At 40.3% G+C, this 16,994-nt stretch overlaps 1 protein-coding gene across 8 annotated transcripts in view; it reads right to left on the bottom strand.

The window, feature by feature from the left end:
- The window catches only part of ZNF827 (zinc finger protein 827), a 174,246-nt gene that overhangs the window by 101,891 nt on the left and 55,361 nt on the right, over positions 1-16,994 (bottom strand). For 7 of the 8 annotated variants that reach the window (XR_013417314.1, XM_015139301.3, XM_015139305.3 and 4 more), the window contains exon 5: positions 4,042-4,275. The exons of the other annotated variant lie outside the window; for it this stretch is intronic. Coding sequence is in view for 6 of the 7 variants with exons in the window: in XM_015139301.3 (XP_014994787.1) it covers positions 4,042-4,275 (234 nt within the window). In the remaining variant the exon portion in view is untranslated. The remainder of the gene's footprint in view (positions 1-4,041; positions 4,276-16,994) is intronic. 8 annotated transcript variants of the gene reach the window in all.

The raw sequence follows: 16,994 nt of genomic DNA on the forward strand, positions 1-16,994 counted from the left end.
TATCTGAAGAGGGTTTCTGTTATCTATAACCAAAGGGGCCCTAATTACAACTGTTAATAAAGTGAGTTCTTTTCCTCTCCACTTCAGTTCACCTTAGAGATTAAATTCATCTTAAAATGTCATCCTACTCAAGTTTACCTGTTTCTAACTATCTCCTAGCTGAAGCTCCATCTCATTTACGTGACACCCTAAACCACATATCACTATGTTATTTCAAATGTAGGGTCTGCTTGGATTCCTATACAAGAGGCAATTATAATTTATATGGCTCTCCAGGACTAGGCAGGAATAAATGAATATAAACCAGAAATGAATATAAATCCTCTGGGTGAGCACAGAAATTTTTAAAACCAATAAACTTGTTTCAAATTAAGTTCTAATATAAAGTTTTATTTACCACACTAGAGAAATGTAAATGTTTAATTTTTCATTAATGCTTCTCTGCATAACTCCAGCTTTCCAACTATGTACTTTTTGTGTGTGGAATTCATATTTTTAAATGGCATTCTTATCTACTACTTCTAGGCTCACCCAGCCATGCATGATACATTTTATATATGCATTCCCATGGAAACATGTAACTCCCCAAAGAAAGAAGAGGGCATTTATCTTCATCACTTTGCATCTAGCTACTTCTCTTAAAGCAAAGCAGAGACAAAGCAGACAAAATTTTGTGTCACTCTCAGCATTACATCATATCCGTGATAACACAGCTATCCCGTAAGTTTGCAAGGTGACCAGACATTGCAAAACCAGAGTTTAAAGGTACTTTAAATATTCTACACTATCTAATGTTATACATCCTCTATGTTGAACACTGAGATTTCGGCCTCCTTGAATGAAGACTTCTGGGAATTATCTTTGGCAACCATATGCTTAGCAAAAAGTCTGATTATTTTGGCTGCCTTGTGTCACATAACAACAAGTAGTTGCAGACTTCCAGTGCTTTCCTCAGAGTGTGTTGCTTTCTTTATGGCAATCAATTTACTTGGCCCAGCTGTCAGGCATTCAACTTCCCAATTAACAACTGGAAATAGAACTTGAACCACAGGAAGGAAGAAAGCTCAGATTTTCCCAAACGCACACTTAATGAAAAATTGAGCCTACACTAGCTCATCTGCGTTTTTCCCGTAAAACACAAATGTCAATTTGGAAAACAATATATCTACAGAGGTTTTTCCACATAGAAAAGCTCCACATGATATGTGACTGGGGCAGGTGCCAAGTCTTCATCCTTAAGGAGTTAACATAAATTAATTTAAAGCTGAAAATGAAGCAGCCAAAATTGTGGACTAGTTTCCTCTTAGTAATTCAATGAGAAGACTGAAAGGGTCTAAACTATAGGTCACCACTTCTAACCTCAAGGGAATAAATAACAGGGAAGAAAACTCCTTTTATTCCACATCTTAACTACTCCTTGGGTCAAAACCGAAACAAGGAAAAGTGTGCCCCATGCATCATCCTTGCATGACTAATTATCCTCACCCAACTCTTCCTGACCAAAAGGATTTTCCCCAGCATATCAGAAGACTACAAATGAAAACAAGCAAGGCAGGAAGCAATAGGAACTCCTGTTCACAAGAACAGCTACAATAAAGCTTTGGGGGTATCAGCCAAGGCAAACTGGTGGTGCAGCCCTGACCAACGACACAGACGTTTTGGGAAATGAATGACTCTTGTCTATAGAGCAACAGAAATGATCATGGAAAAGGGCATCTGAAGACACAAGCCCTTTACTTGGATGTCTTTCAGGAAATGAACTGTGAAATTGTTAAAATTACAATTCGAGGAAAGAACATACAAAGTTTTTTCCTAACAACTTCATTCTTGCAAGAGCACTGCTCTATCAGTGATTAGAAACTCTAATATCCACTTTAAACCTAATTAAGGGTGAGTCCTCTTTAACTTGTGGTTTAGGAATGAAAAGATATTTGCTTTCAAGTCACATGCCTATTGTTATGACTAAAAAACTTCTTTCCAGTTTACCTGACCATGGCCATTAGAGTATGGCAGTACTAAGTTCCAAGTGCAAATCACATGGATGGATTCCACTGCCCTGGATTACTTCTGACTAGACCACGGAATCTACAGATCAGGACTGTGATGCATATCTCTTTGACCTAAGTCGTTTGCACACAGAATGCTGAGGATTTTTTTTTTCATGGCAAAAAAAAATTGTTGTCGGTCTTCAAACAAGTTTTCATTTCCACATCACGAAGCAGGGGCAGATGCCCTTTGGAAACAAGACCATGTCATCCATTCAACTATTGCTGAACCACATAGCACATGTGCTCAACCAAAGGCAACATACACATTTAGAAGGACCACTGCTGTCCACAAATATCTTTCAATGTTCATGGCTGATAGACATATTCTGTTTGGGGGATATCATTATTATCTATAAAACGATTCCACACCTGTGTCTCAAATCTCATCATGCAAAAGGATTAAGATAAAATATTTTTCCTTAAGGAACATCACTCCTGAAATCTCATTTTTTGCATATTATCTTTTGGTGATACCAAAGTCTCTTTTGCTTACAACACTTGCTGCACAGCAAACTCTGAACTAGAAATATTATATACTGGAATCTGACCATAAGGAGGGAGACAGGGGTCACTGTTGGATAAGACTTCAAGTCACTGGAATGTGAAAGTGTATGCTATGGAGGAAGAATCAGAGCTATGTGACCTCTTTGAATTTATCAGAAAACAACAAATGTGTTACTCTACATCATTTAACATAGGAAGGAGAGTTCAAATATACAAAAAATGTGTTCACTTGAACACCCTTTATAAAAACGTTCAGCTTTTGTAATAGTAAATAATACAGTCTTACTAGACCTCTCATCTGCATAGGAGGTACTGTACTATCTCTGCAAAGTTTAGGAAGACGGAGCTATGATAAGGATGTAATGATTGCATTATACTTTATTTATAACAAATCATGTTACCTTGAACTTCCAATGTGCTTTGAATTAACATCAAAGGAAAGAATTCTTAACCCCACCAACTGGTAAGTACAGGAATTTCAACTGTTCTGATATAATGACTAAGTAAATCACTGTTAATTTCTTACTTTCCAACCCACTAGTCAACCAGAAACACAGTCAGAACTGCTGATGAAATTACAGGTCTTAAAGGAGTCTCTCTAATGCATTTCTTGCTTTCATCCTCCAAGCACAGCAAGTCCCAAACTAAAAACAGCTTTTGATTCATATTAGCATTTTAAATATAGTTTCTAAAAATTACGCTTAAGAGGTAATGAACTAAGGATGGGATATGACTTGACAAGTATAATTATTGATATAATCCTTTTTTTCCATGTTCTGAAAGTCCTTTGAATTGAATTGAAAAGATACCATGTTTTCACCTGTTTCAGAGAGGACAGGGCAGATAGGAGATGATGTGGAAAAAAATCCAAACTATATGAATTTCAAATTATAAGCCATTTTTCCTACATTTTAATAGGCTGAGATTACATTCAGATACTAGTAAAGAATGATTCATTAATCTTAAGAACAGATTATTGTAATATTCCATTATAAAATTCTCTATCCATAAAATCTCTTATTGCCACTCTATTGGTAATTACTTCAAGTGCCATCTCAAATGCTTATGAAGTTAAGAAAAATATTTGTAATGGTGCTTAAAGAGTATAGTATAAATACACACAAAATGCCAGGTCCTCTATTAGGGAAGAATAGGTATTTTGATCAATTAGCAGAAGAGCTTTGAACATCATTAGAACCCACTTAAAATTATGGCCTCTATCACCTTAGAAAGCAGCAGTAGTTTCCAACAATTTGCAGTGATAGTCAGGAAAAGGTTGTATTTAATAAGATAGGTACACAGCTAATATACACAAACAAACTCACACACAACACAGGAATTTAAGCCAAGTAATCTGATCATTCCTTGAGTTCACAGCAATAATGCGATATTGCTGCCATTAGGTTAATTATAACCCATGCAGGAAGCAGCCCAGTTGGCCTGCAAGTGAAACTATCAGAATGTGAATATTTTCGAATAAATCAAGTACCTGAGAGTTTCATGAGAAGTTCAGAGGCTGCTTTGACTGACACATCCCGCCTTAGCACATTTCCCTTCCCTTCCTGGGGCTTTAGTGCGTCCTCAGAGACGCCTGGGGCTGACACTTCAGATTCCGGGCTGAACACATAGCTGGACCGAGGCAAAGTCGTGCTTAGGGACTCCCCTTCCTTAGGCTCCTCTTTCACTTTAAAATTAAGATTCATGGGCTCCTTCTGATTTGCAGCTGTCAAAAGAAAAAAAGGGATTATATATACATAAAAGGCCACTCCCCTCCTTAGCTGCCCTGGTACTTCACGAAGTATGGAATGCACAATCACACTGCGCTAACAACTGGAGGGATCACGACCTCATCAGAACAGGCTGGGCCCTGGGCAAAGCCGCACAATACACTCCATGGGCCTACGACTCTGAGAAGTATGGGCTTCTGAATCTTTTGAACCTATAATATTTTAAGAAGTGCTACCTCTACAAAGTCTCTGGGCATTTTCTCTTTGGTTTCCCTAGGTGTCTTCTTTCCTGTGTATGCCACTGCCTCCCTGACTTATTAGCACTCTCCCCACCTAATCCTATTATGAAATAACGCTTTCAGGCAATTATTCTGCCATAAGATATTGAATACTAACATGAGTCAGAGGCACTACCCAAAGCAAAAACCTGGGGTGTGTTGGTAAGGTGAGGATGGAGAATTTGCCAAACAGAAAAGCTCAGACTAGAGATAGACCACTCTTGCCTTATTATAAGACGACACTACTAATCCATAAACAGTGGGGCATGTACTTAGCACTGTTCTTCTGATTATGGTGAATAAATCCATGTCTGTAGCCCAAGTCATCACTGAGTCCAAAATGACCTTTTTTTTTCTTTAAAGAACAGTTTTTATTTTGGAATAATTTTAGATTTACAGAAGTTGCAAAGATGGTTCCAATAGTTCCCATATATCCTTCACCCAGAATTCCCTAATGTTAGCATCTTACATAACCATGGTACATTTGTCAGAACTAAGAAATTCACATTACTATGAGCTAAACTCTACCTTTTATTCAGATTTCACCAGTTTTTCCACTAATGTCCTTTTTCCATTTTTAGCATAGTTGGTTGCTGTGGAGTGTGTGGTCAGGACAGAGCTAACTGGCATATTATGGGATGGATTCTGTGGCTCAGCCACACTGTACCAGGCCTTCCCCACTGGGCTACATACTACCAAGGAAAGATCAAAAAGGAAGAGACAAGCACCCTCTTCCTACCACTTTTCACTTTCACAGGCATCTCGCTCCCTTTAAGAGTCCATGAGGTAGGAACTTAGGATTCATTACATTGAGTGTGTCCATCTTTTGAGAAAGAGGATCTGGTCCTAATTAGAAACACTTATTAGAATGAGCCTTAAGCCCATCCCATCTTAACAAACAAAAAGATAAAAATAAATCCCCAAAGCAAACATCTATCACCCCTTGCCTACCACCTACTCCAAGCCAATACTCAAGCACAAAGTCTGTTTTCCAGCTCATACTCCTCTAAGAATATGCATTCTAGAATCACAAGTTCACACAGACCAGCATATTTGGAAACCGAACCCCAAAAGCCCAAAGTACTATCTGGAAGTTTCACTACCAGAAAGATGCAGAGCTGGGACCAGAATCTAGGTCCATGGGCTTCCCCCGCTGTGTCTCTCACCTGCCTCCACTGCACCACCTCCACTTCCGGTCTCTGTGTTGTAACAAAACTTGAAAATACTTGACCTTCCAATCGGCTCAAATACCACCTGCTCAGTGAGGTCTACTCTAATCATCCTGTTCAAAACTGCAATCCCCACCTTCACAGTCCTTCCAACCTCTCTTACCCTGACCTAACTTTCATTTTTCCCTCCAAATACTCGTCACCTAATAACCTACTGTCATGGACTCAATTGTGTCCCTTCATATGCCAAACCTGCCAGTGTGGAACATATTTGGAGTTAGGACCTCGAAGGAGGTAATTAAGGTTAAATGAGGTCATAAGAGTGGAGCCCTAATGCAATGTGACTGGTTCCATCAAAGAACCAGAAGAAGAAGAAGAGAGAGAGAGAGAGAGACACCAGGGATGCACGCACACAGAGGAAAGTCTGCATGAGGACACAGTGAGAAGGCGACCGTCTGCAAGCCAAGGAGAGAGGCCTCAGGAGAAACCAAACCTGCTGACACCTTGATCTTAGGCTTCCACCCTCCAGAACATAGAAATAAATCTGTTATTTAAGTCATCCAGTCTGTGGTATTTTGTTATGCAGTATTTAGCTTAACAGACTAATCACATGTTATATGGTTTTTAAAATTTATTATGTTAACAATTTATGGCTAGGCGCAGTGGCTACTTGTAATCCCAGCACTTTGGGAGGCCGAAGCAGGCAGATCACTTGAGGTCAGGAGTTTGAGATCAGCCTGGCCAACATGGTGACACCCCATCTCTACTAAAAATACAAAAGCCAGACGTGGTGGCATGCACCTGTAATCCCAGCTACTTGGGAGACTGAGGCAGGAGAATCACTAGAACCCAGGAGGCAGAGGTTGTGGTGAGCCAAGATTGTGCCACTGCACACCAGCCTGGGCGACAGAGTGAGATTCTGTCTCAAAAGACAAAAAACAAAAAATCAAGGTAGGCTTCATGAAGGGAACAATTTTTTTTTTTTTGAGACGCTTTGTCACCCAGGCTGGAGTGCAGTGGTACAATCTTGGCTCCACTCACCACAACCTCCGCCTCCCGGGTTCAAGCAATTCTCCTGCCTCAGTCTCCAGAGTAGCTAGGACTACAGGTGCCCGCCACCACACCCAGTTAATTTTTTGTATTTTTAGTAGAGATGGGGTTTCCCCATGTTAGCCAGGATGGTCTCGACCACCTGACCTCGCAATCCACCAACTTCGGCCTCCCAAAGTGCTGGGATTACAGACTTAAGCCAACACGCCTGGCCCAACAATTTTTGTTTTAACACTGATGTGTCTCAAGTGCCTTGAATAGTGCCTGGTATATAGTTAGTGATGAATATATATTTGTTGAATGAGTAAAATGTGTTGCTCCAAATTAGTGGCATCCAATGGACTTTCAACATTACCTGAAGTTAACAAAACAAAAACTAAGACCTCCAAAATATCCCACCAAAAGCAATCAGAAGTGCTTTCCCTGGATTTAATAATTAGGTGGGAGATAAGACCTTTGAAGTAAAGTTAAAGGCCTTTGTACCTAGACCACAGCATTACTGAAATATCTAATCATCACTTGAACTCTAGCATTACTAAAGGAGGAGTCCAGAAAAGTCTCAAGGAAAGTGCTTAAAATCTAGCCCTTTGGGGACAAGGCACAGGAATCTGAATCAAAGGGAGCAATAATGGGCTACCGAGCAATCCTCAAATATGTACTTCCAATGTCTACCAGGAAGGCTGCTCCTAAGACGACTTGATTTATTTAGCGCATTTCTCCCCTTTGCACCTTTCCTCCACTTCTTGGGGGATTTTGCTGGTCACCCTTCTAAAGCTTGCTCTCTCCCAACACCATTCTCCCAGAACACTTTATAAAGTCCTTTGCAAGGGCACCCTAGTTCATCACGACAGAGTAATTAAATAGGGTGTTTATTAAGTCTGTGTCTTTGATTCTTTGAGGAGGAACAATTTAAAGTGAATGGTTAAGTATTTTTAAAATGCTTCATTGCTGCATCTTTTATTTAAAAACATTTTCAAATTCTAAGATGAAGCTAAGAAAGAGATGCAAAAAAACTATTGAGGCCCTAGAAGCAAATCCCAACTTCTAGAGCTCATTAAGCAGATGCTTCCTGCACATGTAAGTGGTTTCTAGAAGCATTAGTCAGAGTATGTGCTACAAGAGACTTAGGGGGAAAAAGTAAAGATATTTAGCATTGCTAGCACAACCTGGATTTAACAGAACTTCAAAAAGACACTTTAAAAGGCAATAAGCAAGCTGTACATTGCTGGATTATACATTTGCAAGGCACTACATACCTGGTTTGCATTCTGACAATACAGAGAATGACAGAAAATTGTAATATGCTGAGGAAATGTAAACGTAGCTAACGACATATCAAAAGGGCATGTGGAAATCACTCATTTGCCCAAATTTTAATTTCCCAAACATTTGGGTCTCAATAGAAGATGTAAAAACAGAAATATGAAGGCTAACCTGCTTTTTTCAATGACCAAAAATATTTATATTGAGAACAGTACCTAAAGCCTATATTTTAAAATTAATATGACTTAATAATTACTATCTTTTAAATTATCCCACTTTACAAAAAAAACCCACATGTGCAGTGAGAGGTGCACTTTTTCTTTGGGGAAATTGCTAAGAGAAAAGCAACCAATATGACTCATGACATAGTCTTCACTTCATTCCTACTAGTAACAGGAAGATTTGTGCAGGTGTGGAACTCAACTTGTCAAGGACTTTCACAACACCTGCCTTGACTTCTGTTTATGTATTTGAAAGTTTCTGGATAACTGCACTTTTGACGTGATGAGGAAGCACCCGCTAATCCAGAGGCTCCTTGTCTCGCTGTTTGTTCCCAGCATCTTAGGACCTGGGCCACGCTGATGATCAATTACACATACCTCTTAGTTTATGTACTTGATGGAGGTGGACCACCATTTAAAGGAAATAAATTAGCTTTTTTTTGAGGATTTATGAAGGATTCAAGATAAAGGCAAACGTGGGAAAGGAATGGGAAAGCTGCTGGGATAAGATGATTCCAATCTTCCAATTCTAGGAAATTACTATATAACTAGAAAATACTATATATTTTACAATATTTTCTAGTTATATAGTAATTGGGAAAATACTATATATCTTCCTTATTACTAGGGAAAATATATATAACTTCCTTCTAAAGACCATCATTTGTTTTAACAATGTATACAACTAGCACTTGAGTAATTACACAGGGATCAAGCCTTCCATCAATCACAGGAGATAGATGTTATTACTATCTTCATTTTACAGGTGAGGAAACTAAGGTCCCAAAAGGTTAAGAAACTGATGCCCCAAATCACAGATCTAATTCACAGAGACACTTGCTCAGAGTTTCTCACTGGAAATGCATCCAAACCCTTTCCTTTCTCTCCAAGACACCCAGCTACCTTTAAAAGGGACACTACCCTCAGCAGGTGAACCGCGGTTTTGGGAAATAAGTGATGTGGGTGAATTAAGCGTTGTTCATGAGAAAGGGAAGGGTGGGTTTCACCTGAAGAAAAGGGACATTTTCTGGTAGGAAGAAATCTTGTGAAGATTTGACTAAGAGGATGAAGGGAAGGAACCGACTGCAAAATGAATACTTCTGTTGGTTCCCTCTGGTGAAGGAAAATGACACCTTTTCTTGAGCTTAATAAGACAGAACTCTCTTTCAGTTCAGCATATGGCAATTTTGTAAACGCTGAACTGCTCTGTGAAAAAGCAAGGCCACTGAGAATTTTATTTAGGAACTGACCCTAAACCAGAGCCAAAGACTCTTGAGCCTGGAAGGGACTACAGAGCAATGGTTTTCAAACAGTGTTCCAAGGAACCCTAGGATATGTTTCAGGGGTTCCAACAAATGTTTGTTTTGAAGGTCAGGGTAAGAGAGGTTGAATTTAAGTTCTAAAAAAATTATTGTAAAAATTAATTAATTTAAAATTTAAGTTCAAAGCGTGCATCATCCACTGCATTATATATAAAACATCAACATACTGGAGACCACTAATATGTTGACAAGTTAATTCAGATTCGTGTAGTAGCCCTTGTAATGCAGTTTCTCCCCCTCTCATAGGAGTGCTGCAGTTCTAGTCATATGTCATCAGTAATGAAGTGGCTGCCTTTGCAATGATTTTTCAAAAAATTCAGGCCTATGCATATGTGTCCATATATAATTATAGCACTACTAGAGCCTACATACATACTTTAGTGTTTCTCAACCTCAACTCCACTCATACTCTGCACTGGATAATCTGCTGGGAGGAGTTGGGGGTTGGGGACTGTCTTGCACATTGTAGGATGTTTAACAGCATCCTTTGCATCTCTACGCACTAGTAGCCAGGAGTACTTCCCAGTTGTGAAAAAAAAAAATTATCTAGACATTGCCAGCTGTCCCCTGGGCATACCTGCCTTAAATTAAATGCAAGGGTAGGTTCAAGTGTATCAAGCGTATCTGCTTGGTGCAGCTTCTGACCACAGCTAATAGATAGACAAATAAACATGTGTAGATATATATGGATATAGCTAGATCTATCATTTATTCAGCACATAATATGAGCTGGGTAATACACAAAGTATTTACCTGTATTAATTTATCTAATTCTCACCACCACCCTTTGAGGTAGGCACTAGTATTATCCCCATTTTGCAGATGAGAAATCTCAGACCTAGAGAGATTAAATACATTTCCCAAATAACAGTTAACTGAGTAATAACCAAGTAGTTGACACAGAATTACAGATGGCTTTAGGGCATATTGTGAGTTTTGGATACTGCTTATCTTCCATTTATTATAAGGAATGAGGGCAGTTGCCAAATGTTGTCAACTTTGAAGCAAAAATTTATACTCTTCTTTAATTGAGGAGATCCTGAAATTACAAGACAAGTTGTTAAAAATCTGTTCCCATTTGCCACTATGTGAAACCGTACTTGTATTTTTTCAAACTGAGATCAGCAAAATAAATTTAGAAATATACAAGATGATCACATTGCTATATACTCTACTCCTTCATAGCACTGGAGTGTCACATTTTGTGCTCACCGAATAGCAACTTGTCCCCCCCTAATTGCTTGGCTTTTTAAATATGTAAATGTAATAAATGTGAACTTTTGAAACAAAATGAAAGCCATTACTGTTTTCCGTTCCCTTATTTTACAATAAGAAAACACAGGCTCAGAGGATTATACGATCTTTTGAAAATCACACAACTCATTAATGATAGAACCAGAATCAGAGGTTAACTCTCCAGATGACAAGCCGGTGCGGTTCTATCTAACCAAGTTCCCTTGTTAGCAGTGTGTATGTATGTATGTAGGAACAGGTTGGGGATCTGGGATCTTTCAGCACTATGATGTGCTTTGGATGAGAAACTGCCTTCTGAAATCGTAAGAAAAGCCAAGATTTAATTAAATAATAATGAAAAACAGTTAAAAATGACTTTTAAATGTTAAGCGTATTATATTCAAATGGAATGTTTATAACATTCACTAAATATTTTTAAATCTCGCTCTTTAATTTCCCTTAAATCATTTTATAATTAGTGTTTAGTGAAATTTTAGCCATCTCATATTTCTTATTAATCCCCACCTGAGCTAATCCTTGGCCACCCTTCAGCGTCTATGTACCCAAACCAAGACTGTAAAGATCCCTATGAGAGCTATGGGCAAAGGGGAAAAACAGCCTCTGGAGAAGGGTCAAAGGTAACAAGAAGTGAGCAGTGCCTCAAGAACTTTAAAATACATGAAGTTTCCCTGCAAAAACTAAACTACTAAAACCAACCCACAAAGCCATCTGCAGTAATCCACTTAACAGACAGGATATCTCCCTTGTCAAAAGCAGGAAGGACAGGTCCTGGAAAACCAATCAAGCCCTAAGTAAATGTGAAAGAAGTATTTTAAATTCCTATTATTAACATGGCCAAAGAATGAAATGTATGAACAGCAATGCAGTGGTTTGCCTGGAGACTAGAAGAAAGAAAACCTGAAGATTGAATAATATATTTCCAACCTTTTTCAGGAAAGTCAGTACCCACCTGCCCCAAATGACATCTCCTCTTGACTGCTATACTTGTCATTTAAAATTAATATGCTGATATTCTTATTTACAGATCAGTTTGTAAATGATTTTTGTCATTGTGGATCACCCAGAGAGTCTGAAGAAGTCTGGACTGTGGCAGACCATGAAATGGCTACGATTCCCCCCTCCAAAGGCCCACCTCTTTACAGTGTGACTTTGTAGCTCCTCCCAAGAAGTGGAAGAATATACACGCAACTCCATGGTTCCAATTATCAGACCCCGGGAACAACATGAGTAAAGGTAGAAAAATGGAAATGAGAAGGGTATGTTCATGAGCTGGTGAAGACTGTTAACAGTGTTCTTAAGAGGAGTGGGGAGATGGTTACTCAGGAGAAAGGAGCTGGGGCTGAGCATGGTGGCCTGCGCCTGTAACCCCAGCTAATTGGGAGGCTGAGGTGGGAGGACCGCCTGAGGTCAGGAGTTGGAGACCAGCCTGGGTGACAGAGTAAGACCTCATCTCGAAAGAAAAAAAGACAAGACAGGACAGGGCAGGACAGGACAGGACAGGAAAGGAAAGGAAGAGAGAGAAAGGAAGGAAGGGAGATAGAGGAAGGGAGGAAGGGTGGAAGGGAGGAAGGAAGGAAAGGAGGAAGAGAGAAAAAGAGCTAGACAGACAGGAGCATGATCTGATGCAAGAGGTACTGGAAAAGAGTCCATCAGAAATGCTGGGTGGATGGGTGGGAGCAGTGCTGGGGAGGAAAAGGCATCAGGGAGGGAGTTGGAGGGGCAACTTGTAGGCATGAGGAGGAGGCTGCACATGAAGGGATGGAGTATAGATAAAAATTTCAGTGTAATTTTGAAGACATAAAAAATTTAACCAGATTAGTGACTGAAAGTGCATGCATTAGAAATGATGCCATGGTTTGAAGCCAAGGAAAATAAACAGTGAAGCAGACGGAGGTCAAAAGACAGTTTGCTCAACTGAGAAAAAAAAAAAAATAGGTAATAGCTAATTAAGTAGTCAAGAGCCAAGCTTTTACAGTTACCCAGAGCTGAATCCTTGTTGTGTCCCTTGCAGTGGAAACCTTTAAGTCTCAGCCTCCTCATCTATAATATAGGTTTACTATTTCAGACCCTATAGGGCTGTGGTGAAGGTTAAATGAGAAATTACATGATGTGGCTGGCACAGTGTCCAGCTCACTGTAAGCCATTTGATTAATTATAGTTCTTATAATAATAATAGTAGAAGCAACAACAATAATAACAACAGTAGTAAAAAGAATGGCCTTCAAGGAGAATGACACTTCTCTTTGTTTTTACAGATACAATAGGCTTTGGTAAAATTTCCCAGGGGCCTATCAAGATAAAAAATCACTCTGATGGCAATTCTGGAACTAGGTACACTCTATCTAGCACAGTCAGGAAAGAAAGGTCTGGATTCCAGTCATGACTCTTTTACAGTTATTTACCCCAAGTCTTGGTTTTCTCATCTACATGCTTGTTATGAAATGATGTATTTAGAAATATACCGTACGCTGTGAAGCTTTACAGAAATATCAGTTGGCCCGACTCTTACTGCTCTATTTGTACTAAATAACTCCTAAGATGCCTAAAACTATTAACACAAATTCTAAAGTTGTCTGACATAACAACATCCAGAACATGCTGAAATTCTGGCTAATTCCACAACACACAAGAAGGGCAGAGAACAGAGCCAAGTTCCTGCTACTTTCTGTAATTTAGGGGTAGGGAGCCTGGGGAAAAGAATCCTGGAACCACAATGCCTGGATCAGAATCCCAGTTCCTCATGCCTGAAATCCTAGTTCCTCACACCTGTAATCCCAGCACTTTGGGAGGCTAAGGCAGCCAAATCACGAGGTCAGGAGTTCGAGACCAGCCTGGCCAATATGGTGAAACCCCATCGCTACTAAAAATACAAAAATTAGCCGGGCGTGGTGGCAGGCGCCTTTAGTCCCAGCTACTCGGGAGGCTGAGGCAGGAGAATAGCTTGAACCCTGGAGGTGGATGTTTCAGTTAGCTGAGATTGCACCACTGACTCTAGCCTGGGCGACAGAGCCAGATTCCGTCTAAAAAAAAAAGAATCCCAGTTCCACCACCTATTCATTGTGCTAACCTGGGCAAGACTCCTAACCTCTCCATTTCTCAGTCTCCTCATCTGTAAAATAGGAATACTTATACCACCTACTATGGCATCGCCACGAGGCTCAAAGGAGTGAGCAAGTATTAAATAAAGTAAAAATAATAAGCAATGAGTAACTAGCATAAGAACTCTGTCCATGCAAGTTTCAACACCTATGTGTGTAAGCAATCCAGGCCCCACTTACTCATAATCTTCCAGGCCCTACTTATAATCCTCCAGGCCCCACTTACTTATAATCCTCCAGGTCCCACTTACTTATAATCCCACCTGCCTCTTTCTTTAACTCAGGTCAGTGCTTGTCTCATGACTGGCAAGTCACTGAAAAATAAGAAAGAGTCACACTTTTCCTCTCATATGAATCACCAAGTTCAATAAAGTCGAGAATTTCAAAAGGGCATTCAAGCTGCTTACACATATAAGGCCCCTGAATGCACTGCTCACATGAGGAATTTTTGTCACAGGATCAGTGAGGGGCCATCACCAGAAAAGCAAGGCAGGGTTAAAAGGAAGGGCCCAACTAAAAATGCAAAGGGAGACTGTCAAAAATCACCTGACTGGAGAAGGCATGCCCAGGCGTGGGGAGTGGGAGAGCCCCCTGGCTGTTGGCACGGCCATCGTAGGGTGTGAATAACACAAGGATGGCATTTACTTGGAAGAAGGCTCATTTGTTGAGATGACTGCCTTTACAGAAAGGCAATCAGAGCCACTGGGCAATGAGGATGACTGGGTTCAATGGGCATCTCCCATCCCTCCTTCTCCAGCAGCACAAACAAAGGTAAAGCAAGATTAGGAGCTACCATTTATACAAAAACTGTATTGTAACTACAGAGGCTTAAAATCGTGTGAAATCGATGGAAGCTGTAGAACAAAGGCCGATGGAAGACTACAGTATATGACACAAACACATTAGCCTACACCCTACATTTATATGTGAACACCTTCGCTGTTTAATGGATGAGCGACTAATAAGTCAGAAACAGTTTAGCTTATATCCATTTGTTCATAAACTGTCTCTGTGAGGCTAAAAGTAAGTTGCTGCTTTAAAGAAGTCCATCTCTCCTAGTTAAAATTATTTTGGTCTCAATTTTACGAAATTAATATAATGTGGGAGACAGCACAACAATTTTTGCTGGCTTCCAAATTAAAAATAGTTGAAATGACATATCTTTTATTTTGGAAAACCAGGGACAAAAAGATATTCCCAGCCAACAAGTGAAGTGCCAAGTTTCTGTCAACTGCTTGGTTATAATTTGGAGACTTAGAATTAAATTTTATATCTTGAAAAGTGTAGTTTTCAGAAAAAGAAATGATGTAAGGCTGTTGTTGCAGGCAACTTTTAATCAGTCTTCTAATAACGATGACCCTCCCATCGTTCAGTGCCCTGCACTGAATCTTGAGACTTTTTAGCTGGAGAAACTCCCCTGTCAGGAGGCCCCCCAAGGAAACACCTGGGGGCTCCATGAACACGACTCACCCAGCCCTCTCTTTCATGTCAACCTTGACCAACAGTGAGCGCCACAGGCCTATCTCATACCACCATGCCCCGTTTCATGGTCTAGGGTGGAGACCACGAGAACAAAACTGCACTGATGAAAACCATAGCTGTACCAAAAAATACTGTACCAGGTACCAAGTTTATATTCCACATCAGTGGTCCTTAGCCCTGGCTGCACGCTAAAATCATTCTGTACATTAAAATCATTTGAAGATATTAAAGAAAATACCAATGTCTAGGGCCTATCCCAGTGAATCATAATTTCTGGGCCCTGGCATTTTGTGAAAAACTCCCCAGCCAAGGCTAATGTGCAGCCGAGGTTAAGAACTGCTGCTGGCTATGGGCGACAAGGCACAGAATCAGCAGGAACTTAGCTCTCCACAGTCGGGTGAGCACCTATTCCCTGAACACCCTAGCCACGTGACCACTGGCTCACCTGCTCTGACATGCAATGATTTGTATATGCCTTCTGGCTTCCAGGAAAGAGCTGCTGGAACATACAGGCCTGGAGCCCTCTCAGGTCTGCCTCAGTCTAAGCTGTGGGTGAAATCTACAAAATTCATTTTTCTGTCAGCCCAGAAAGCTGCCCATACAAGCAGTGTTAAGTGGGGGCTCAGTCGGAAGAATGGCTGATAGTCTGGAGAAGGGATTTTATTTCACAATCATACACGTTAAGAAACCTCTAACAGGAGTAGGGGTGGGGGGCATTGAGAGCCCATTTAAAACAGTATTCTATCTACTGACTTTGAATCCCACTGGGTTCCATTCAATCATCTTTCTGCTTAGTTTTAGTTGAAGGAGCAAGAAAGACTCCCCTTAATAACCAGGCAAGAAAGCATCAAGTGTTTTCTCTCTTTTGGAAACAAGTAGGTGTCTACACGCTTGAATTTGTCACTGTGCTCCAGTTTTGCAGACAGTGATCTGGCTGGCACAAAGATTCACAGACTCAGTGCCCACAAACAGCTGCACCCTACAGTACCAGCAGGTGCACGGACAGAGCCCAGCGAAAAAATTCAGTGCAAGAACAATGGCGCCGTTATAATGCCAAGGGACAAGGCCCCAAACTAGCCACTACTTCACTACATTTGATGACGGGAAGAGCTAGAAACTGAGCCGCAGCTCCCTGGGATTTGGCCTTTTTGTCCCTAAATCATAACCACAGATGCAGCCAGGTGGGGCACCACAGTGAGAGCAGCTATCAAATGCATGGCCGGACCAACCAGAGGGTAAGTAAAATTTAAAAAAAAAATCGCTCCAGAAAATGTATTCCTTTCCTTTTAACACATCTTCTCCTCTCCTGAGCTGCATTGTCACCAAGTTTACATTTACATCCAAATATGCACACACAAAAAAATTAAGGATGCATCTCACTCCCCGGTGACTTTATAACAGGTTGCTAGGTAACAGTGCATACAAGTCAGGTTTCAGGACCTCCAGTAAGCCACCATAAAATAGCCGCATGGGTCTTTTGCATAAATAGTGTGTGCATTTGTTATCTGTTTTCTTACGCCAATTGATCAATCAGTAAATATTCTGACTGCCAAACCATAAGCAATTCCCCATCAATAG

The sequence above is a fragment of the Macaca mulatta genome, chromosome 5, assembly GCF_049350105.2.
Source record: "Macaca mulatta isolate MMU2019108-1 chromosome 5, T2T-MMU8v2.0, whole genome shotgun sequence".
NCBI classification, from domain to species: Eukaryota; Metazoa; Chordata; class Mammalia; order Primates; family Cercopithecidae; genus Macaca; species Macaca mulatta.